The 25,496-nt window shown below is 39.0% G+C and overlaps 1 protein-coding gene across 2 annotated transcripts in view; it reads left to right on the forward strand.

Moving 5' to 3' along the window:
* CTNND2 (catenin delta 2) overlaps nt 1–25,496 on the forward strand; it is a 658,514-nt gene that overhangs the window by 329,268 nt on the left and 303,750 nt on the right. For both annotated transcript variants that reach the window (XM_069004021.1, XM_069004022.1), the window contains 2 exons: nt 16,071–16,105; nt 16,603–16,719. In XM_069004021.1, coding sequence (XP_068860122.1) covers nt 16,071–16,105; nt 16,603–16,719 — 152 coding nt within the window. The remainder of the gene's footprint in view (nt 1–16,070; nt 16,106–16,602; nt 16,720–25,496) is intronic.

Raw genomic sequence — 25,496 nt, forward strand, 5'->3', positions numbered from 1 at the left:
CTAAGCAGCTCTGCTGAGCTCCCAGGGAAAGCTGCAGCTTGCTAAACCAAACCTAGCACTACAACACATCTTATGTCAGATAGCCCTTCACTTCAAGTGATGCCGCACTTGTGCTTAGCAGGCCGTTCTTCTGCAGCGGTGAGAAAGGCTGCCCGATCTGTCACATGCATACCTTGTGTCAGAGCTCTAAAGAGTGAATTGCCATGAAGGCAGGCTTCTGGTCACGAGTTTCAGTTGATTCTCAGGTGATGCTAATGATGATATGTCTCGTTGCCCTCTGCTGAAGAAGTTATTGAAAGAATCCTTTCCTTTCAGATATATTTCTGAAAATGTAACTCAGCTCTGAGAAGATGGTATCATCGTCTGCTATTCCTGCTGTCCCAATGATTCCAGGTTATATCTGCACAGTTTCGAAGAAAAATAGGGATTGCATTCACCTTCTCTTTTTCCTGTCTGCAATGCAGTTTGAGACTGGATTTTAAATGCAGCCAGGCCTTCTTACTTATGATGTCCTGTTTAGGAAGACACCAACAGTAAGGCCAAGCACCCTGTACAAGCCAGAACAAATTACCTGTTTTTTCTAAGCAGCATTTGCTCTGGGTTTACAGGATTTAAATTTATGTGTCTAATCTAACTACTGACATGTGCGAAATATAGCTGCTTCATATACTTGGAATCAAGTTGCTTAATATACCAACATTTTTAATATCATGTTTTATGGACAACCTCACTTGCATAGTAATCTACTTTCTTCAACTCCTACTGATCTGAGTAAAATCTGAACCTGAAATCTGCTTAGGAAAAAATAAAAGAATCTGTTAATTGTTTGCAATAAATATATTTATTCATTGGATAAATAGTATTTGAGATTCCAGTGTGCTTGGTCTTGTCACAGGTTCCATTAATGCTTTTTATAATAGACAGGAGATGGGAAGAAGAGATAATAGTTCTGAAAAAAAGGAAACAGAAAAAAAATCTAAAAAACCCCCCAGGTAACTCATGTTAAAGGTTTTTGGAGGTACAGCTCTTTGAGCACAGGTGCTGGTAGCAGCAACACTGAAGTTCTGTCAGAAGACCCTATTGTTTTGGGTTGGAGTGGACAGGAGTTACCTGGGCAGTCAGGCCACCATGTGTACAAACACCATCTACTGTAGGAGAGTTTTTCCTCATGTAGCTATACCAGGGAATCCTTGGTCCTTTTCTCCTGCTACTGATGATATGTTCACTCATGCACTTTGGTATTTTGGGATTCCACCCGGCACCAGGTCAGCTCTCCCTGTGAGAAAAGCAGGTGAGGGTGCTGGCTGTCAATGCTGAGATCACCTCTTGTCAGTGTCTCCAGTTCTGTGCTCTGCAGCTCTCTGGAACTGACCTGGCACACAGGGGAGTCACTCGGTGATGGAGTGCAACCTGGATACTTGTGCAGATTATTTTAATTATGTATTAATTCTTGAAAGTGCTTCTGCTACTGTAAAGAGGACTTCATAGAGCGTGTCAATCTTGAGAAGGCAGCCTTTATGTGTAATATGGAAACTTTAATGGCATTATGGGCTCACAGTGCTGCAGAAGAATGTGTTTTCAAATTTTTCTGTTTTTCAGTGGTGAAAAGAATGACTTAAGAAAAATAGGACACAAAACTTGTGGCCATTATTAGTGTGTATCACCAAAAATTTCACATGCAATTTTTAGTAGTGTTTAGTTTTAGACAGAGGTCAAGAAGTCCATTCTTATCTGATCCCAAACAACTGCTTCAATATGTTTCAAGTACTGATCTTGCCTCATTTTCAAACTGCCTGAATTTGTCTTGCATACTTCTGTGGAAAACTGTATTCCCCCAAGACTGACTTCTGGGGAATGCTGGGTTGCTTCTCTCTTGCTCAGCTTCAGTTTAACACCACAGATTGTTTCTTGCCTGGCCCTTTTTATGCACAGTGTTCAACTCTACTACTGTTTCCCACTTCATTTTTGAAGCTATTAACTTGGCAATGTCATCTGATAATGGGTTAAATGCCCAATGGAATTCCAGATGTATCAGATCTACTTTTCCTTTCTTTTTACTCCATGAAAGAAATTGTGCTGTGTGAAACCTTAATAACATCAAATGCATATACTTCTTTTCCTTTTGAATTATAAATGAATTTTTAGCTTTGGAAGTCAGCCTAGACTTGAGATGTTAGTTTTGATTTTTTCCACCTTTCGTAAATAGGTGTGATACTTTGTAATGTCTGTTTAGCAATTGCCACCCCCAGCTTGACAGAGTAACAAAATGTGTGATTACCTCTGTTTATTTCACTTTCAGACTGGACATGATATAGTTCATCATGGGAGATAGAGTATACTATATTATTCAAATTCTCCTTACCATTGCCCCTGAGTATAACATCACTCTTGTTGAAAACAGGCCAGATATAATATTATCTGTACAGATCACTTCTGTTCCAGTCCATCCTAACAGCAAAGCTGTTTTGTATTGAAGTCAAAACTATGAAGTTATCATGTGCAGTGTTGTGTTGAACTATATTTCTCAACATAAGAAATTGTTGAAATTGAGATTCTTAGAATTTTATCAGTGGGTCTTTTCATGTTTTCTTTATAAACTTTTTGCTTACTCATTGTTTTCTTTAAAATGAAAAAAACATTAGGATCTGGATATAATTTTTGACAATTGAAGAGTAGGAATACCTCCCAGCCAGCACTCATTGATCTGGTTTTGAGCAGAGCTTTTACTACATGATGGGGAGTAAAAATCTGTCTCTGCTCTTGACGCTGACAACCCTTAAGCTAACTTGCAAATACTGATCTTCCTCAGAATGGCCACAACACTCATTGCTTTCTTAAGCAAACTTATCGTTTTGAACTGTGAGCTTTAGCATTTCTGTACTGTGAAAAATTAGTTTTGTGAAGTCTAGAACAGATTTTATGTGATTCATATTCAGGGAGAAAAAAAAGATAAATCGGTTTCCTCGCTTTTCATATTAGCTCTGTTTTGCCAGTGAGAACAGATTTAGCTTTTTGATTGGACTATTTCCAAGATGCACTGAACAAGTAATGTAAAAACTCAATTTTACAATCAGCTTTTAAGCCTAGATTAAGATATTCAAAGAGAAAGAAGTTACAGAGTTAGTGAATGATGCCATAACTCAGTTGAGAAGCCCTCAAAATTTCATTTAGTGTAATTAGAGAAAAGAAAGCTAAAATAAATGCAAAGCTGGTAACTTCTATGTATATGTAATATTTCTGAACATGGAACATGGTGATTTAGATGAACATGAAGAGGAAAATACTACTTAGCGGCATGAGCTTTAGTGAAAACTAACTGGATTCTGGATCTACCAGGCATGGGAAAGAAAGAATTTTAATTAGTTGTTTTGAACAAGTGATGTTGAGGCATCGTAGAGAGGGATTTGCATAGGTAGCCAAGAACTCAATTTTCCTATGGTTCAGTAACCTTTTCACCAAAACAAAGGACTTTCAAAGAATTGTATCTGCCAATGTATCTGCTCAGCTAGTTACTTGAGATCTGGGTTTCATTTCCCTTGTCTGCTGTTTCAGCAGAGTCAGCAGAGAAAATTTGTGCTTTTATTTAACCAAATACAGTTTAACATTTTTCTGCATAATTGTGCAGACTTTCCAGAAAGTATTAGACAGTCCCTTACACAGGATGAGGATCACTGCCCTATCTTAACACTTTAAAGTGTTACAACTTTGCTAATTTGAAGTGCTTTGAGGACTGCAGTCAAAGCAGGTATCAAACAAGCCATCCCAGCAGTTGAATTCTTCTATTAAAAGGTTCTTAGGTATGAACTCAGTGCTACCATAAGTGACAGACTAACTGGTCTCTTAAATTTTTACAAGTGATAAAAGTATATAGCTAAGCCTCCTGCATTTTTTTTTCAATGCAATGTGAGAACCTGTAATATTTGTGAAGTTACTTCCCTGGTATATAATGGGCCACATTTGCATTGGAAAATTTTGCAATAATTAAGTAACAAGCAGCTTTCACTACTTGTCCAATTTACTCTCTGCTTTGGTCTCCTGACTGTGGAGAGAAAGATGGTCTTTTTGACAGCTCAACAGAACAATAATATGGGAATTCAGGGGTATGCTTTTGTTTTTCATGAGTGTTGGTAAGATGGCCCAAAACAGGCCGCAGGCTTTTAGGAAAAAGTCTGCAATTCAGCTGTAGCAATATCAGCTGCATGGTAATAGGTGCAGACAGGGAATTTGATACTTGCTTCAATATTCAGACAGTGAGCAATAGAGGGGTTATAGAAAAGCCAAAAAAAACCCCAAAGAAGCTGCATATAAAACTTCCAAAGTTGACTGAGCACTTGTTTTTGAATCTGATCAGAGTTTTAGTCTAACTCTGGCTACTAGTACAGCTCTTCATGATTTACCTGGTTGACAGACCTTTGGGACTGGACCAGGACACAAAGTTCTGTTGAAAAGTTCTAGCTCAGTATTGAAATGTGTAGATTATATACAAGATGAAAAGATTCAATATTTAACTGTCTTGTGAGACTTCATGTTCTGGATGTAGAGAATGTATAAATAAAAAGGTGATTTCATCCTTTTGTTTACAAAACAAAATTTCAAAGGATTGGTTTAGTTGTCAAGGACCTTTCACAACATTTTATATTGTAATATTCTTCAAAGAATAAAGATGATTGAAAATATTATTGCTTTCAGTATTACTAGTATGATATCTGTAAGATATTTTCTTCAAAATTCTGTAAGGATACCCTTTTACTCTTTAGGAATATTCTCTTTAATGCCTTTGTATAATTTTTAAAAATACAATGTATTTCTTACATCTGTCTTCACTAAATGGCTGACCTATGAACCTAGTCTGATGTGTAGTATCTCCTATGTTGTATTTCTTCTGGTAGGCAATGAATAATGGAAGAAATATTATTTTAATAGGGAACTGATTCTGGTTTTCCCCTCTGCACCTTAGTGGTGGAAAAAGCCAGAATAAAAAGGCTCTCTGCTTACAGAAAAGTTCCAGATCTGTCTAAAGGTTACATTTACTTTTTGTCAGCTTGCATTAATATAATTTTAGTCATTTTCCATAATAAATGTGTGATTAAAGGTTATCCATATAGCTAAATAGCTGTTATTACCATGTGCCGTTTTAGTTACTTGGATAATTTGTCAACTTTGTATACAAACAGACAGTTAACAAATAAGAACTTTCACTCCCATAGTTAAAATCATAAATCAATAGCAATTTTTCATGGGTTGATCCAGCTGCTTATCACCCACCTAATAGACCCAATTACCTTTACATTCATCTAACATTTTAGGTTAGAAAGTAGTTTTCTGTTGCCTTTATGTTCATGCACTGAAAAGTAAATTTAACACTCATTAGTTCTTACGTATGTGATTCTTGGTACTGCCTCCTTCTAGTAAACTTGTGTTTCTCTGTTGCCTGGTGTTTCTGGTGGTATCAGTTGCTCCTTTATGCAGTTGTGTGGATACTGCTCTGTAACAATCACCAAGTTGCCAGCATCACAGATTAAGGTTATTTCAAATACAGAACTGGAGGCATCATCCTGGGCTGTCCTCCAGTTCCTTGAAGCTGGAACTAACATCAGCTCTTTCTCATAAACTTACCAAACAACCTTCTAAGAGCAGAGCGAGTATAGTTTTGACACCTCAACTCAAATTACATGGGATTGGCTGCTTTTGTGATGTTTTAATACCTTTTTTTAAAGTTCCAGCAAAAATTTCAGTGACCAGCCTGAACTGGGTTGTCCTTGTCCCACATGTGCTTCCTCTGACTCTTTCTTTTTCTCCTGTTCTTCAGCCTTGCTGAATTATAAAAGCCGGTTGTGCTCCCTTCTCAGACTTCAATTCCTTCATCTAAATTCACCAAACTCTTCTAATTTCACCTTTTGCCAGTTTTTATTTTCTCTGTTAAAAAGACAGAATTAACTGAACAAATTCTGAACAGCAGAATACTGACGGAGTCTCCAACGGGCCTTGCTACATTATGTCCAAGACAGTACTTTGAAGTTAGCCCAGCTTTCAGTGGGGACTGGACCAAATGTTGCCAAGTTCTCCCATAAAAATGATAAACAAAATCTTTCCTGCTTCCTGCAGAATCTGCTCCTGTTTCATGGGAGTGTTTCATGTTGACACATCTGGTGGAGAATACAGAAATAACAACCTATAAGGTATATATGACTACCATGCTGTCTCTTCAGTGCCAAATTCAGACAATATATTGACATTGAGACTATTCTTTGTTAGCTACAGGGGCCTTCCCACTACTGTGGAGGCACAGTAGGAGTTTACTTCTGGCTCCAACAGGCATAAGCCGCAGGAAAGGAAGTAGCTAAATAAAAAGAAGAAACATCCTGGCTCTGTATTTTCTTCTGTAGGGGGCAGAAGGAATGGAGAGAAAAGGAAAGAATTGTTTACGTGGAAAGAGGCAAAGGTGAAGGAAGAGTCCTGTGAAGGGAGGTTTCTTGGAAGCAGCTGGGTGAAGCTAATGTGAAGAGGCTGTAAGGGAGAAGAACTGGGAAGGGCTGTGATGTGTGATTTCACACAGTGACAGGCTTTGTGTGTGTGTATTGGGAATTTCCTGCATGGAATATACTTTCTTCAAGGTGAAGGCCGTCTGGCTTCTGTCTGAATTATTTCCCTAAGGAAGTGCTGAATTTAGAATGAATCATCTTCTCAAAACATAGAGAAAACCCCTTTCTATTATTTACCAAGGACAACACAGAACAAATATTGTAGCTGAAATAGTCATATAAAGTGTGAGCATACTTTAAATAATTTATCTAAAACAATGGTCAGCATGAGGCTCTTGGCTTGATCTTCATGTTAAGGATTAACTCTTCTGCAGAAGGGATATCCTTGTGCAGTTTATTGATATTGAGAGGATGAGGAGCTTCAGGTTACTAGTGCTGGGGTATTTTACCTGCTCTAGCAGTTAGCTATCCCAGGAAAAAAAAAGGCAATATCTTCATGTACGGAAGCATGTTTCCTTAAGGGAATTTCAGTTATATTACACCATATTTATTTGGAAATTAATGTTACGGTACCAAAGACCAGAACGAGGAAGATACTGAAAAAATGTGTGGTAATTCTTATTTTTAGGTGACTGTCTCCATGCATCCAGGGTTTGAGTTAACACTCAAACCGCAGTACTCACAGAACTCACAGAACTATGTGCCTCAGAAAAGAATCAATCTCATATTCACTGAATGTTTCTTACCCAGCATCAAAGCACAGGCTGTTTAAGGCACCTTACAAGAAATACACTCTCAGTCTTAGGTCTTCAGTACCTTTTTCTGCTCCACTGGGAAAATAGCTTTCCTCAGTGTTACTGTCTGCACACTTACCCTGAAGGCATCTTTCAAAAGTTGGTGTGAAGAAAATTTGGCTGTGGTAATGCCTTTTATAATGGAGTTTCTTAACTAAAATAATGTATTGTTTTCTATACGCGATAGAGGTTTCAATAGGAAAGACAGGGAAGAGCCCAGTGGTTACATTCAACTTAGTCACTGCTTTGATTTCTCACAAAATAGTATATCTAGTTCTATCACATTGTGCATGAGTGCTTTAATAGCTGAACTACTGGATTAAGAGGGAGGTGGGAATGAAGAAACTAGACCTCACTTTATCTTCTAGGGTATTGTACTGTTTTCTTTAAAGCATGACAACCATTACCGTACTTTCTGTGCAATGCTGTCAGTAAGGCATGATTGAAGAACACAGTTTTATGGGTACTAATAGGCTGTGGTGTCATTTAGGCACCAGACTGCTCCATTGCCTTAGGGCAGAGATGATTCTACCTCTTCACTATTGATTTCTCTAATTGGCCATTTCTGATTGTGTTTTAGATGCTTGTTGGGTTTGGATCAGATCCAAATGCTGCCACTGGGACTGAAAGAATATCATAGTACACTGCTATCTAAACTGCTCCGCTGTGTAGAAGCAGCAAAATGTAAAATTTAAGAAGGCTGAGTGTTGTAAAGCTAGATTTAGCTTAGCAGGCTGTAGCTCCCTGAGAGCTCAGCGAGGGTTTCCTAGGGCCATGCGAGCAGTCGCATCCCGCAGTCCATGTTGGATGGCCCCGCGATCTGGCTCCGGCAGCCAGCAGCGCTACAACACAGTGATGATAAAAGAGGTCGAGAAGGGTCTCCCCCCGTGGGTGAAGAGGATTTTAATCTCACATCTTGTCCCAGCGATCTCCGGAGGTAGAGAGACCTCATGACCAGAGCGTGGGGTGGTTTTGTCAGGGGCCCAGGGGTGGTCCCTGGGCGGGGTTGGAGTACAGGAACCAATAGGGAGAGCCTGAGGGAGTGGCCAAGGCTAAGGCAGGGAATAGGGCGGGGGAACAGTCTGGGATAGGAAAAAGCGTGGGTGAACAGGTCGCTACAGCTGAGTGGCGAGCTCATTGCTCTGCAGCTTCCTCAGGATGTGAACGAGAGAAGGAAGCGCTGAGCTCTTCTCCCTGGGATCCAGAGACAGAACACCTGGAACAGTTCAAAGCTTTGTCAGGGGAGGTCCAGACTGGGCATGAAGAAGCATTTCTTTACCAAGAGGGTGGCCAAATCTTGGAACAGGCTCCTAGAGAGATGGTCAAGGCGCCAGACCTGTCAGTGTTCAAGAGGCATTTGGACAATGACCTTAATAACCTTCTGTAACCTTCAGTCAGCCCTGGACTGGTCATTTGGACTCAATGGTCATTGTAGGTCTCTTGCAATTGAAATATTCTAATGCTATTCTCTTCTAAATGTGCTTCTGTGTAGCTATGTTTGGTTTGGGAAATGAGCTCCTTTCTCAAATAAAAATAGGTTTGAAGCAAACCAGAAGAACTAACAGTATTAGCAGAAATCCAGCCCTGGGCTAATTCCTTCTTTTTGTGAACCATCATCCTTTTTCTTAATTAATTTATAATGGAAAATTACAAAATTAAGTAATTTGGTTTGATTTTAGCTTCTCTATTTTTTTTTTTATTTTTTTATATAATTTTCTTTTTTATTCTTTTATAAGAATAAAAAGAACGGTTGCATTGATTCAGAAGTGGGGTCTATCTAGCCCAGTATCCTGTCTGGAATGTGTAAGGGCATGAAAGAGACATGAGGGGAAGAGTGAGAACAGGGCAGTCACACAGTACTTGTTTCCCTAATGTGATTGTTTACCAAGTTTAGAGTTAAATAAATACACAAAGTACATATTGTCCTCTAAATTCTTCTTCTTGGAACAGCAAAGCTTCGAAGGCTTCCACTCTGAAAGAATTCTCTGTGTCCACTCTCACGCCAGCAACTGCCTGCAGAGCTGAAGCTAAAGGAAACAGGCTGGTTGCAAGCTAAGTAGCAAGTGTCCTGTCCCTAGGTGACTAAGTTCATTCCAAACTGAAGTAAATGTGTTTTGGGGGTTTGGTCTGTGTGAAATTAATTCAGTAATTGATATAGTCTTGTAGACCATTTCAGGAGTGATGGTCAAAAACTACAGGGAAACAGACTGTGTTATGCTTTGTCCATTAAATGATAGCATCTGGTGCCTGCTTTGCAAGCCCTTAAACAGTGCACTGTGTGGAATGCAGGACTGCTGGTGCCTTTCCATGAATGCTGGGTGCTTGAATAGTGTTCTTAGTGGTGTAGCACCTGAACTTCAAATCACATTTAAATAATAAGAAGAAACAGAACAGTTTTATTAAGCATAATCAGCATAGGGAGATTGAATATAAATAGGACTGGAGCAATTTCAAACTTCTTTTTAAAGGAAAATCATGTCTGCAAGTTTCTGGAAGTATTAAATGCAGAGGAAACCATTGATTTTTGAGACCTATTTGGAATTTTGGCTGCAAATATTTCCCTGCATCATTGGAAAGAAGTACAAAACTTTCGTAGCTCTGCTGCAAAGTTCTGCTATTGATTTCGTAACACCTAGGGAATAACAATAATTTTTCTAGGAAAAAAATGAGACAGTTCTCTTTCCCTGCAGGAACTTGAAGCAAGGCTGTTATAATGAAGGTGGGAATTAACCACCTGAATGGTTTTCTGGCATCTACAGCTAAGAACTTTGTCACAATTTTAAAAGTTGGTTTGAAGTTTCCAAGGTACATCAATAAAGTATGTGCAGGTTTGTGGTGGTATTTTTTATTTATTCTGGCTTGTTGGATCTTTTTTTACATTTTCCAGGATCATTGTGGGGGATTGGATGAGGTTTGTTGGAACATCAAAAAAAGGGTTTCTTGACAGGGTAGCCAAGTTGATACCACGGCTGACTAATAGAGTGCTATTAAATATTTGAGAAAGCCTACAGTATCACATTTATAGAGGTGAAGGGAGTGACTACCAGTGTCAGAGATTTTGATGTAATTTTAAATTGGCCACAAAACCCAAAAGTTGCTCTTGAGGATTTTTTTTTACTATGATAATTTATTGACGGGTTGGTACTTTTTCGCAGGATTATTTAATGTAAAATTTATTCTTTGATTGTTTAGGTTTTTTCTGCACCAGATAGTTGATACTAAAAGTTTATTATTTTCCAGATAACCTGAAATGTACTGCTGATTTAAAAACTGCTTCTCCTTTGCTTTAGATGGAATACTAGTTTTTCAACCTCCTTGCCTTTTGTGAAATGCTTCTGGATCTTTTTTCTTCCACCTTCTACAACCAAACAACAATTTAAAAACCAGTGAGAGAGTATCTGCCTGTAATTATATACAGCAATGTTTGTGTAGCTCCATTGTAGAAATGAAAAGATCATGTGCTGATACAACTCCTTGTAAAACCCTTTCATAGCTTTTCTACAGTAGTGTCATATATAATTTCATTAATTGTTTTAGATATAATTTCATTAATTGTTTTAGAAAACAATAAAAATATTTTGATGTAGCAGATAGCTATAGCACTTTCTTAAAAAATGAGTGAGAACTGTAAACTGAATGACTTCACACAAAGGAGAGGCTCACAAACATTTTTTGGATAATTAGAGGAATACAAAAGTGTGAATTGGCCCTGGCAGCCTTTATGCAGGCTCAGTGATAAAGCAAGGAGCGTGCTAGAAACAGTGAATGGAAGAAAACCTACCTCCCTTTGCAGCATGAAGTGAGTTTCTTTGCTGTGTGTGGTGTTCTTCTGGGGAGCAGCAAGGCAATGAATACCAACTGCTATGGCCTGCAGTGCACGCACACTGATGTATTTTGGTGCATGGGATGAAAACAATGAACTTCTGCAGGCTGCATAATAAATACTGTTGCTGGAGAAGTGCATAGAGGGGCAGTGGAGCTCCTTCTTGCACTGAATGGTTCTGAACCTATCAAGGCATTCCTCTGAAGGGGGCCGGGTCTCACATTTGACCACGTAATGTCTGAAGCTATGCCCAGGTGATACCACAAGTACTGCTGTGTCCAGGTAGTGTGCAAGATGTCTGCGTTGGGCTGGGGTTTGGTGTAACTTACCTTTGCCTACCATTGCCCCTGCTGCCAGTGCCACAGGCACACATCCGCCTTCTAGGAGTTCCACTGAGTCCAAGGTGCCCTTGCTGCTTCCCAGCACCTGCTTTGGAAGTGAATCCTTGGGTGTTTGTACAGGCCCTATGGCAACACAGTCTGAGGATGTCTCAGGAAGCTTTTCTTCTGCCAAAGGACTCAACAGTGTTCCCCACCTCTGGGTTACATCCCATGAGGACTGTGCTTACTTTTACAGAAATATGGCTGGTGAATGTTGTCCAGAAAAGCATTATTTTGGTGTCATTTGGAACATTCACTTCTATACCATCAAAACTGCTTTTGACTCCTATAAATTGCTGGGAGAGGTGTTTGATGGTCTTCTGTAACTCACCTTGTTATGCAGGTGCTGGCTGTCTCCACAGAGTCCATCTTACCATGGTGGATTCCTATTAAGTCCATCATGAAGGGGCACCAACTTCTTGTTTAACTTGTCTTGAGGTACAGGAAAAAATGAAGGCTTCCTAAGGCCTGGTTTGTTGCTTGTTTATAGACATACTGTAGGTCAGGCTGGGATTTTTCTGTTCATGCCTGAAAAGGGATAAACTTGATATAAAGAGCTGCTGATAACACTCAGACATTCTCAGCTGGCTGTAGAAAATCTACATTTTTGCAATTCTTTGTGCTTCTGCTGTTGCCTTGCTGTGCAGAGGCAGGTAGAGCTCCCCAGGTGATGCTCCCCAAAATGAGCTCCCTGCAGCGTGCTGTGCTCATTTGCCTTTTGCCCTCCCACTATGCAAGGTCACACACAGAGGGTTCTGGCTCCTTCGGTGCTTTTATGACATGCGTGCAGAAATGGGAACATGTGAGTTCAGCTGGAATCAAGATGACCGCTCTGTGGATATTTACTTTGCTCATTCTTGCCTAGGGAGGTAAAACAACTTTTACTGGAATATCTCTTTTCCTAGGTGGTTTTTAAAGGTAAAGCTTTAAGCATAGTCTAGTGCATCCTTACAGAAGATAGGTTCATTAGCTTCAACATTAACATCCAGAACTAAATATATAACAATATTCTTCTTTTGTTTAGTCAAGTGTTTTGTTCATTTGTTTGGGTTTTAGCTTTATCATCTCGTTCTTAAGTTATTCAGCTTCCTTGGTATTTTCCTTCAATACATTGTATTTTCCAAAGACAGTATAAGCATAGAAGAATCAAGTTTTGCATAGTTGAACGGTGATGGAGGATTCTTTATGTCACTCAGGTAGAATTAAGTAGAACAGTAGTCTTATTTGTACCTAGAACATTTGAAGTACATATATGATGCAGTGACTACCAAAAATAAAAGAATACATAAATCATAATTATTCTTCTGAGTTTGGGTTAAGGGAGGTAGTAATTCTACCTGCTTGAGTTCTAAGCTCAGTCATATTTTATGCTACTATTTTCTAATACTGTAGTAATGAAGTTCTGGTTAAAATCCCTTCCTCAAACTCTTAAGATGGGCTCAAGTTACCATAGTTCAGAACAACTTGATAAAGAATTTTATTGCTCATCTTCCTCAGTCAAAGATATTGTTTGCAAATTTACATAATGAGGCATAGGAATACGCAGAAAAGTGGTTGCTAATGCGTTCTTCTTTAGAAAAAAATATGAAGCAAAAATATGTTTCACTGAACATGCAGAAAAATTTATTAGGGACAATACTTCTGGTAATTATTGGTTTTTGTCTTTTCATGTATTCGATGTAACTACACAGTCAATTGTACTGATCTTTTGAAGCTGGGAAACACCTATAAGAAAAGAACAAAAAAGCATGCCCTTTTATTCACTCAAACAGATTTGGCACGGTCGTGTGACAGCCTAAAGGCTCCCTGCACAAACACGTCAGGTTGCTTCAGCCAGGAATCCTTTTAAAGCTAAAAGCAGGGGAATCTCAGTTACAAAAAAAAAAAAAAAAAAAAGAAAAGGAAAAAGGAGAAAAGAAAAAATAAAGAAAAATAAAGAGTATCTAAATTAAAACTATGGCAAATTCAAATAAAGTTTTCTAGGGAAAACCTTTAAATGTTTGTGTGCAAGGCTCTGGCATTGGTTTACAACCAAGAAATGGCAGCTTCAATATCCTACTATACTGGATTGTTAAAAAGCGAAAGAGCATGAATTTAACTAAGAAGAAGAGCACTCTTTTCATACCAGAATATATTGATATCCTTGTAGAAGCAAATACAATTTTAATAGAGAATCATACAATTTTTTAGGTTGGAAAAGACCAATCAAGTCCAAGCATTAACCCAGCACTGTCAAGTCCACCACTAAACCATGTCCCCAGGTGTCACATCTACGCATCTTTTAAATACCTCCAGGGATGGGGACTCCACCACTGCCCTGGGCAGCCTGGCTCATGTTCTGCATGTTGAATAAGAAGGTAGCATTAGGATGAAAATTCTGATGGTAGATCTGCTATCTTGACTGTAAGAGCTACATTATTTATTGAAAGACCATTACAGTAGTGGTGAGGAGAAGCATGACTAAAACTGGAAAAGCCAAAATGGAGTCAAAACGTAGTCACTGTGACCCTAAGATTACCATGAATACAGTACAGTGTTTCTGTTGAAGTCAGACAAGTGATATTGGGGATTACTATGAATCAACCACAAGTGATTCCTTAAACATAATGAACGTTGTTACATTTTGTACAAGTTTGCTACTTAAAAAGGGCTAAGCTGGAATTCCTGGAAATGATAATTCACTGCTTATGCACAGACTTGATTTTCTTTTCTAACTTACTTGGATGAGGTGGCATTGGCTTTTGCATCATGGTGTTCTTGCCAGTAACATCTAGTAATTCAATCTGCCAGCAAGAATGCCACCTGAGATATTACATTTTTTTCTGGCTGGTGTGGTGGTATCTATCACACAGACATCTGGATACTGGAAGAGGGACTCTAGAGTGGAAAGTACTACATTCCTTATTATGGATTGTGCTAATTGCAGAAAGGAAGATTGCTCTCAAGTCCCAGTGTGTCAGATGAAGCTGCAATTATTTAGTAAATCTGAAAATCAGACAAAAGGAATTTAAAATTGGAAAAAGTATTATTTCAAAAAGAGCCACTGTCCCTAGTCACCACTAGGACTTCATTTCAAAAGGTAATTTAAAGTAATTTTTTTCAGTTCAGCACTTTGCAGTTATTATTGTTTATCCAAGGACTCTGGCAACATTTATCTTCAACATTGTTAATTTCAGTGGACTTGAATGTAAGAATTTTAGTTCACTGTCTCATCAAAGGACTGGCTTCTAAATCTGTGACATCTCACTACAAAGGGTCTGTATAAACCACAGACCGGAGATATTAGGAAATTTATGATAATGTATAGATTTGAACTTGCCAGGTTAACATTTATGATGCCAGGTAGAAATTAAAAATCCTTTTAGAACTATTATTATGTAAATTAGGCAATTATTCTTTTTTTTAACACTATCAAGTCTGGTAAATAATTGACACAAGTTCTTTAATGTAAAAATAGACCTCCACAAAGAACCATTTAATTTAATATACATTATTATTATTGTTCAGAACATAGATAGTAGGAGGCATGCTGACACATTCATAAGCAACTGCTAGGAAAAGGGAAAACAATTAGAGATTTAAATCCATTTACTCATCCAAAACAGCATTTAGTCTCAACATCAGAAAGAAATAAATATAATTGTTTGAAAAGTTAAAATAATTTCACTCTGTTTTTTTAACTGGGGGATGCAACAGGCAATGTTGTTCTCCCCTGTAAGTATCTTATGAAAATGTACAGAAAAATCTTCCAATCATGAGTGCAATAATCAGTTCACTTTTACCTAAGGAATGATTAGTACTGAGTAACTTCAATCCTTTTTGTATTCCTGTCATGTGAGGAAGACCTATATTGTCTTGTCATGTGAGGAAGACCTATATTGAAGCATAAATAGAACATGCCTTGGAGGAAAGTGTAGTCATTGCCTAACTGACTGTACAATTCATTTTATCGTTCATTTGAATGTATCATTCATTTCATTAAAAAAAAAAGTACCCTTCCTAACCCATCCTCTGGTGTGCATGCTCAGTATTTTAAAATTAAGACCTTCTGTTGCTTAAGTGCTTAGAAGCACAAACACATCTAAATTTACTCTCCTGTGTAGGCCAATTGAATTAACTTAGCTGCACATTTGAATAATATAAAAATGCACATAATGATCAGTAGAACCAGGAATGATACTTGTAATTTCTTTCAGAAACCACATGTAACTATTTACTTGAGAAAGCAATTTATAATTTTCTCTATAAACATGGAGAATCAGACAAATGGAAGGATCCAGAAAAGCTGAAGAATGCTAATGTTTTTGTTTTGAAATAGCGTAGTTTGTATATCAAGACCAAGAGGGCAATTTCTATATGTATGAGTCAAATTACTTGATAAAGAAATAAAGATGCTTCCCTCCAGCTGAGTGAATGCTGTACAAGTCATTAATTAAAAATACATATAAAATTTTGTATTCTAAGTATGTTTTATTCTTAAGTGTGTTCTTCTGTTAAATCAGTTCCTTCCAAATAGATTTATATCTGAATATTCATGGCACACTACAGAACAATTTAATTTAAAATGATCACTTTTTCTTTCTCTTTCCAGTTCAACAGAAGAGCAGTTTCACTGGCAAACACAAGGTAATGTACTTATCTATGTATCTGTATTACTTATATTCTCTCCCAGAAGGATCATTTTTTACCTAAAGAAGATGGAGTGGAAAAGCACATTTATGTATGTGGAGGTTTTTGTTGGTTTTTTTGTGTGGTTTTTTCTCATTGCTAGTGTGTGAAAACTCTACTTAAAAAGTGACAAGATTTGGCAAAAGTTGTTAGGGTTGACAAAAAGTACCCTGAAACTAATGTAGAGTTTTGAGAGGGGGCACTGCTAAATGTGTCTCTGGTTTTTTTTTAAGACTAGACCTAAATAATCTCATTTTTCTTTTATTAATCCAAGGCTGCACTTTCAAAGGATGGTACAATTTCCAGTATGGCCAGCATCCTGTGAATGTGTGGCCTCCATTCCTTCATCAGCTGGGAATGCTTAGGCACATGTAACCAGTTTTAGCTTTTGTCTTGTAAATGGTTTTACGGTTTTGCCCTTCTTTTACATTTTTATGTTGTTAATTTTATTACAGATGGTCAGAAGGATATAGAAGATGAACTTACCACTGGTCTGGAGCTGGTGGACTCCTGTATTAGATCACTGCAGGAATCAGGGATACTCGATCCACAGGACTATTCAGCCAGTGAAAGTAAGTTGCTAGAAATATGTTTTATAGAACCCAAGAATTTTGTGCTTTAAAACTGAATGCATATCTTTTAGTGGTTTTCGTGATTATTTTTTGGTATTGGCAGAGGGGACTGTAGTTGTGAGCAGGCAAACTGCAAGTTATTTTTTCGGGTTTGTAGCAGAGAGAATCTCACTGCTAGCTTTTTGGGGGAAGAATAAGCACACTAAACATATTTTAAGGAAAATATTTTCTAATTGCAATGTTTCTGTACTATACTATAAGGTCATGTCACAAAACTGTACCATCACCACCATTAAAACAACTTTCAAACTGCAATTTTTCACTATCCAAAGGTAATAAAATGAAACATACTGGGTGGCTGTGAGGAAGTCTGATGCGTGATTGTAAGTACTTGGCCAGGTAGCTAGTGACTCCTTACAACTAAAATTTTTTTGTGGATACACAGACAGAAATAGGTGAACTTCTTAGAGATGATGCTCAGAAGGGCAGCTGTAGCAAGAAAGGTGAAGTCTTTGCTCCAAGGTTGGCTCACTGGTCTCTTACCAGCCCTTCTTTTTGCAGAACTGTGCAGTGAGTGGATAGATTCTAGGATAGAACCAGCCACTGGGGAAGTGAATCAAGGCTAAACAAGAACAAAAGTGAACAAGGGACATGCCACTCAGTGTGTTTGTAGAGCAGATGTCTACCAACAATTGTGCTCGTGAGTCACACTGAGACAGTTTTCCAGTATGTTAACTGGTCTGTTATCAGATGTAGCACTAGATGATGAAAAAGCAGGTCAGTTCCCTAGTTTCCTTTCCTTTTCCTCAGGCTCCTGTCTCGTATTCTGTCCCCACCTGCCACAATATATACCCACTTTCATTTCCCTGCCACTGCAGCTCCTGACACTGGCTTGGCTTTTGTTTTTAGTATTCCTCTACATCTCCTTCCCTCTTGCTCATTTGATCCCTGCTACCCAGTACCTTCTGACTGAGTCACACCTTTGGAGGTGGCTGCCCAAATTCAGCTTTCCTGAAATCAAAGGGGATAATCTCCCCTTCATTTGGGAAGGCTGGTGAACTGTGACCACCACCTTCTGCAAAGCATCCCTAGCAATGACAAGTCATTACCTGCAATGTGGTCATCAGGTGACAAAAGGAAGACATTGAACATTGGATGCAGAATTTTAATTTTTCAGAACACTTTTCATTATTTTAAAACAAGGTTTGCTGTCAAATTCAAGGTGACAACCCCAGGACAATAGAAAATTTTTCCTTTTTCATGTGCACAAGATTTTTGTTTTGGTTTTGCTTAATCTGAACATAGTCTGTATAACTGACATCTGTTGAAATGTTGCTCGATCTGAACAAAATTGGGAAAACATGATGAGAAAATGTAAGCCCCGGTTTTTTCTTCATTTGGGGGTGAGGAGAAACGAAACAGATTGGCATGATAAGGATTGCCTTCAAAATGGGATTCTATGATAGAAAAATGAAACTGGGCAGATGGCAATAGAGGAGACTGGGAGCAGAGTGGGGCCAACTTGTGTGGAAAACTGCCAGAAACTGGCTTAAGGGATGGAAACTAAGAAAAAAATGGTAGGGAAAGATGAAGACAGTACATGGACTGAAGTCTGGGTACATGAAGAAAACTAATACTGAAGAAATGTCTGGGGAATATCACAAGAAGCTAAAACACAACTAGGAATGCAGATATAATAAAGAACATGGGCAAATGAAAAAGTGATGGAGAAGAGAAGCAGTAGAGATGGATTTATAGAGGATCAATAGGAGAGAAACTGAGGTTTGTTGAAGCAGGAGGTCCATACAGAATGTTGAAAGCTGAGTTTGCTTGGCTGGATGATTTGTTCATGGGAGCAAGAGTTAGGTGCAAAGAGAGGGAACAACGGGATGATGAGGACAGCCAAGAAAAGGAAAAGTGATATCATTATGGATGGGACAGTAACTGTCCCTAAGAAACATAGGTTTGGAGAGAACAGGCAGGTGCATGTCCTCACAAGGGAACAGGCTTTCCCACAGAGCTGCAAGCTTGATCTTCTGCATTGTCAGGAAATATTTGTAAAGCCTTTTGTCACAGTGCCCTTATTCCTCTGCTCCAGGCTCAGCTTGTAATAAAACTAGATTGCTATTTACCAGTTAGGTTTTAATTAAGAATCAGATCTATATGCCAAAGCTAACAGTTGCAGCTCTGCTGATCACTCATAAATACAATTAGGATGTCATATAGTGGATTTTTTTTTCTGGTTTGGGGGTCTTTTTTCAATTTAGAGTAAAATGCTACAATCAGATCAGAGAGTTAAAATGTTACTGTGTTTCCAGAGTGAAAAGTACAAAAGTCAAGATTGTCTGTACAACATAATTTGAATTGCTTATGACTGCATTATATAACAATTATTATCATGTCCTATTTTGTACATTTTCTGGCCATGCTTCATTTACCCCAAAGCTGAGACTCAAATTGCACAGCATACTAGAGGTGAGAGTGCCTCTGACTTCTGTAAGCAGTGAGTAGAACACACATATACCATGAAAACAAAAGTCTCACATTCACTTAAAATTTTATTGTGTCCCTCCTTTGTGTCTTAAAGTTTTCATGTTACAGTTGTGAAATCACTCGAAGTATCTTCTACTGATACTTAGTTTTAGGTGTTCCCTAAACAGTTCAGTTAGGTGTGCTGAGAACAGTTGTAACAGAACACTGTGGGAGCACAGTCTCAAATATTTGAAGCGTGATACAAAAGGAAGTTTAAAGCCCACTCTGAAATGTCTCAAACACAGCACTTGTATTTCCTAGACACTTTCGTTCTTAATCCTTTCAATCTCGAAATAGGAAATGAGATCAATATAAATGCCTTGCTTTACAGGTATTCTAAAAAACATTATTTGTGACATAGCTGAAGTAAACGTTGAGCACCATAGAATAATCCACCAGGGTGCTGGTTTTTTTCTTTGTATTGAAGATTTTTCAATGGAGACCTGATGTGATGCAGTAAAAAACACTGAACCATTTTGCATTGTGTGCACTGGCCATAAGGCAAGGAAGGAGGGCAACAGCAATGACTCAGAAAAGGAAACTTAGTCTGGCATTTCCTAACTTTTGAGCTCCTAATTTGACAACTTTAGTTATGTTTACTTCTCTGCAGTTTGACTGCAAAGCTGTATTTTAAGTAACAAGACTGACTCTGAGGGGAGTATTTCCTGCCTGCCATGCATTTGAAAGAGATTTTTTAAAATCATCATATGAAAGCCTGGCCAGTGATGTGACCACAGCTTCCTTTTGTGAACTGTGTGCATCAAGTCTAATGGCTTAATCTATCAGTAGCCCTGCCTTTGTAGAGGATTAGTGTGTCTCTGCCCAGAATCTTTACAATTTGGTTTCATGCACTCTGATTTTCTCAGACTTAGTTTGAAAAAGTCATCACATAGCAGTCAGCTGTTACAATATTCTAAATTCCAAACATCACTTCACATGTGCTATTCCTTTAGTAGCAAATAAAAGCCATGAAAAAAAGGCTAATGGGACAAGTCACATGAAAGGGGCTTACACACGAGGGGTTCTGTATTGCTAATAGAGATGCTCGCTAATTATCTTTACTGAGTGTGAATCAGCAAATGTGAAAAACCTTAAGTACATAAAATTATTATTAATTTGGTGAAATGAAAGCAGAGTGCTCACTGGTTTTAAAGTAACTATTATCAGACAGGCAGATGCATAGCTGCTGCAAGCTCTCATACAAGCTTCCTGTGGTGGGGCTGACCCTAGGACAAGGTTATATGCAACCAGTGGGAACCTCTGCACTGTTGCCCACCTCTTTCTTCTGTTCCAACTCAAAGTAAGTTGTCTTCCCCAAACCATCTGTTTCCAGTTACAACCGACAGACAAAAAGTCAGGAAACTTCCAGAATTATGCAAGAAGCTGCATCTGACTGGAGACCTGAACCTGCATCTCCATGGCCCAGTTCCCTGTACTGCAGTGATTTCTTGTTATCTCTATGTAGCCCTAGATCTGTCAAGACTATGTCACTGCAGTTTACATCAAACATGTCATAGTTTTGTGGCCTCAGAGGGGCGTTCAGCCTGTCCTGAGTGTTCATGGGGATCATCAGCAGAACAACAGTGATCCACACATCCCCTCAGTCCCCGAGGGAGGGCACATACAGTTATTGCTGCTAGTGTCAGTAGCCATTAGCTGCACTGGGTCCAGGGGCCAACCTGGACCCTCAGGGTCACCCTGAGGGCACTCAGTCTGTCCTTCTCCCTGCTCTACATTGCTGTAACACCCAGCTTGCCAGGCTGCTCCTCTCAGGAAATATTTCTTCCTTCCGCCATTACCTTTTTCTAATGGGAACTCAAAAATACTGCTTTTGCACAAATTAAGATAAGTAACTGTCACCTTAAATAGGGTCAGGGAAAAGACCAGACGTGTGAAAGCCAATGTAATCACATATAAGACACTGGAGACTTCCCTCACAGAAGAGGGATGGGAATGCACAGTAAGTGCAGGACCTGAAATCACTGGGTGAGGAAACATGCAGGGGAACAAAATTTAGTTGAGGACAGAGATAGCACCAGGGATGTTTCAGGAGACACAGCAGTACTGAGCAGTGAATGTAGCTCAGGAAAGGTATTTTCATGGCAGAATGGTTTAATTTAGTGAGGAAAGACATGTGAAAATAAATTTTGTGAGGGCTGAGTATGCACTGTGGAGACCAAAAATTAATATTTCTGACTAGAAATTTTAGAAAAATGTGGGATAAAAGAAGCAAGACTTTATTTTCTCCCCTTCCCATCACTGCACTGTTGTCTCAAAATCACACAACTACTTCAGATTCATTCCTTTTACTACCTTGTCAGTGCACCTCTTTTTTTGGTTTTGTTTTGTTTTTTTCCTTTTTTTCACTCACATTATATGGAAGAGCTATTGTAAAGGTGGAAAGCTGCATGGAAGGAAGGAGAGTAAACACAGATATACAGCTGTCTGAGTGAGGAAGATTGGTTGCTGAGGACATTTGTCATTAAGGTTTGATAAGGTTGCAGTCTGGCCTGCAGATAAGTGGGAAAGGTCCTGATGAACTGCCTGAGGCCCCCTGATGTCCATCCTCTGTGATGTGACAGAGAAGGTGGAGTCCTCTGAGCAGTTGTTAAGACCAAACTACCTGTTCCTGATGATGTTTGTAAATTGGCAGTTTACAGATGGGTAGTGTAAGATAAAAAGTGGAACATGAGGAAAAATTGGTTCTGTATTTCTTTCTCTTCTCTTAGTTTCTCTGTCCCCCTATCCCTGTGGGTCATTAGCATGCCACATTGGAGGACTGACATGACACTGTCATCAAAACAATTTCTGAGATAATTAGCTGAACTCACTGAATCCTTACAGAATATGCTGCATCCTTACAATCTGTACTGACCCCTTACAGGCTACAGCAGTGGAGACAGGCAGTGGTTTTTCCTTCTGTTGTGGCATTAGCAAAAGGAGGGTTAGAAGACTTTAAGATTACTGAGCAAATCCATTGGCACTTTCTTCCTAACTTGAACTCGAATGTCTGCTAATCCAGAAGTCCCTAATTTTAATTTAAGGTATCTATTCTTTAATCTTCCATGCTTTTTCCTTTGCTTCAGCCTTTACAAAATGAGCATAAGACTGGTCTTAAAAGGATTACAGGACGGATTTATGGAGCTTTCAGTGTTTATGTTTCTAACTGAAACAGAATCATTTCATTATTTTTCACTTGCTTCATCACTTCATATGGCAGCCTTCCTTCTTTGCTCTCTAAATTGATAGCACAGACTGTAGGAACAGAGCTCTTGTTGACATGGATCAGAAAACTTCCTGGATAGTTCTCCCAATTTTCTTGATATTTTTTAAATGCTACATTTTAAATTTCATTTTTAGTTGTTGGTTTTTTGTTTTTTAAACCACGTGCTTTCTATCAGGATTGCAGTTTTTCCCACACAACATTACCAGTACTCCGGATGAATTTTTTCCCCCACATTTTCTGGATAAATATTTTTATTTATCTCTGTGACCCTGTTGTCCTGGTGCTCAGGATTAGTTGCAGAATCCAGCACACTGATAAGGGAATAAGTAACAGTGTAGATTTAATAATACCATCTTCTTGGCTGACGCTATTTCATAATGCCCTTCACAGAGGCTACATATTGACAGAGATGCAGGCAATTAAGGATGTCCAAGTACTTCTGGGGAAGAAAAATATGGCTTACCCTTCTGGTCTCAATCCCACAGTATATGAACTCTTTTAGCCATTTGAAACTATTTGCCCCAAATGCAGCACGAATAGGTGTACATTTAGGTGCTGTTTTTTTTCCCCTCTGGAGAATGAATTATGTTAGAAGAACATTTTTACCACATGAAATTATATACAGATGTTGCATTAGACGGATGTGGGTTTCACTTAAAACCCGTCTAATTATGAGGCTAAAAAGGTAGGCTAAACTCTTACTTTGTTCTCTGAATTCAGCTTTGTTTCAGCATTTTTTTGTAATAGGAGAGATCCTCCTTACCCAGTGGGAAAGCAGATGTCCCAGTTTGAAAAAGCACTCCTTGTTCAACCTGTATGATTTTCAGCCTTTATCAGCTGCTTTTATCATAGATACTGAAAATGGATTGAAACAAAAAGGCACTATTTACACAATGAATGTGTAAAAGGATGGGTGTTTATGTGTTTTCCATCCCATAGCTCTTGCTTTGTGAAATTGCCACCTGTCAGATGGCTGACATGCTCAATGAGATGAAATTTGGCATCAGGGGACCTCACAGTTTTTTGATAGATGAAGTTGTTTCCATTTCATTATCTGCTTTGAGAGCCAGGGCAATCCAGCTGAGTCATTCTTTGTGCACACAAAGGAGGTCTTCTTGCGGGATCTCCTGGTACACATACACACTAATAAAATCATGTGCTCTTTGAGTATGTTTCCAGGATGGAAAACCCCTATGAAGTGTGCATACCCCTCCTCCATTTCAGGATCAGTCTTTAGAGTAGGAGTGGCGTAAGTGCCTGACACAGGGTACACTATCTTTCTGTCTGCTGCATTAATGCAAACCTGGCAGTGTCTGACTCAACACTTAAATCTAGATAAATCTCTCAGAGTGTGAAGTCTGAGAAAATTTTGATGTATTGCGGAAACTTCTGTCAGTATTGTAATATATTTAGGGTAAATATTTATGGTGGACATCTTAGATGCCTCTCTTTACTCCATTCATCTCTTCTAAAACAAGCTTTTGGCCAATTTTTGCTTTGAAACTGGGGTTTCAAAGTCATCTTTGCCCAATTTGTAATGGCATAAATCTCTGAAAGCGGGATACCGCTTTTGAAAGGATGGTTTCACAGTTATTCATTGTATGTTCTCACAGAGAAAGTTGTAAAGGAATCGTCTCAACTGTGAGACAAGTTCAGTCTTTTGAAGTAGTTGTTAGTATGTAGATTTCCTAGAAATGGGGATGTTTCCTTTACCCATCTCCCCTTTCTGGCCCTAGTCACCCTAAGTGTGAGCATGAAATAACTATTAAGTCATTTAACGTTGTAATAGCCACTGGCCGGTCACAAACACTGAGACCTTCTTTCCAGGGGCAATCCTCAGCAGGAGATGAATGTCTTTACAAAATAGCTGACCATGACAAGTTTCTGTAGATTTATTGCTACACCCCACTAAGACATTAGGGTTTGATAAAATGAAGCAGGCTCTAGTGCTGCTGCGAGCCAGCTCTTACATCTCAGCATCGGTGTTTACAGCCAGTGCTGCCTCAGGAAATGCTCCATCAGCACTAAGCATCCTAAGCTTGGACTTCATTGTTTTCATCCTCTCTCACAGGCAGAGCTCAAAGGCATTGAGAGTAGCTCAAACACTGTCATTCAGTACTCGATCACCTCTGCCCTTCTGGGTATCAGGATTGTATAACAGGTGCATCTTTGTTGCTGACATATCACATCCCAGTAAACTCATGTGAGTGTTCTTACTTTAAGAGCATGAGTGAAGTTTTCCTTTTTGGCCTCTTCCCTTATGCAGGCAGGAGGAGACCAAACTTAGGAGCAGAGTCACAGTATGGGCTTTCACCGCCAGGATTCCTGACAGACTTTGGTATCTACTTCAGGATGGACTCAGGTCCAGCTGATCTTGTTACTCTTTGGTTTGCTGCCTATCTTCAAGTTCATGTGTGGTTGTTGCAAGCAGAAAGCCTGGTGAAGGCTGAAGGAACCATCAGTGTTCAGGGAAGCAGTTCATGCTTTCCCCCGTTCCCTCAGGGGTGGCACAGAAGTTGCTGTGGGCACCCACCTGTGCAGGGTTTCCATCGCCTCAATTCTTCTGCAGCCCTTCTGGAGATTGGTACATGCCTGGGTGAGTTTATAGGCTTCTAGGGGAAAACACTAGAAGCCACTGCCAGAAGTGCTGTTCAAAACTGATGGCCCAGTACATGCCCTTGCTGTTGGACATAAACTTCTGCAGGCTGCCTCTTGCAATTTTCTCTCCTCAGGAAGGAATCTCCAGCTGGAGACGCTCACACACCATCTCAATATCCAGCCTTCTCCCTTCCTGTGTTTTCTTGCCTTTTCTTACTGCCCAGTCTTTCCCTAAACCACCCAGTTCTCTTACCACATCCTTGTCTTTTGCTTCCATTCTTGTTTCATCTTGCATCTTTTCTTTTTATCTTCTTCCTCTATCTTTTATGTTTTCAAATGGCATGCAATAAATCCTCAGTGCTTGTCCCCAAAACAGTTGATTATTCATCCTTAGAGACAAAAAAAAATCCACCAAAAGCCC

This window comes from Aphelocoma coerulescens, chromosome 2 (assembly GCF_041296385.1).
Source record: "Aphelocoma coerulescens isolate FSJ_1873_10779 chromosome 2, UR_Acoe_1.0, whole genome shotgun sequence".
NCBI classification, from domain to species: domain Eukaryota; kingdom Metazoa; phylum Chordata; class Aves; order Passeriformes; family Corvidae; genus Aphelocoma; species Aphelocoma coerulescens.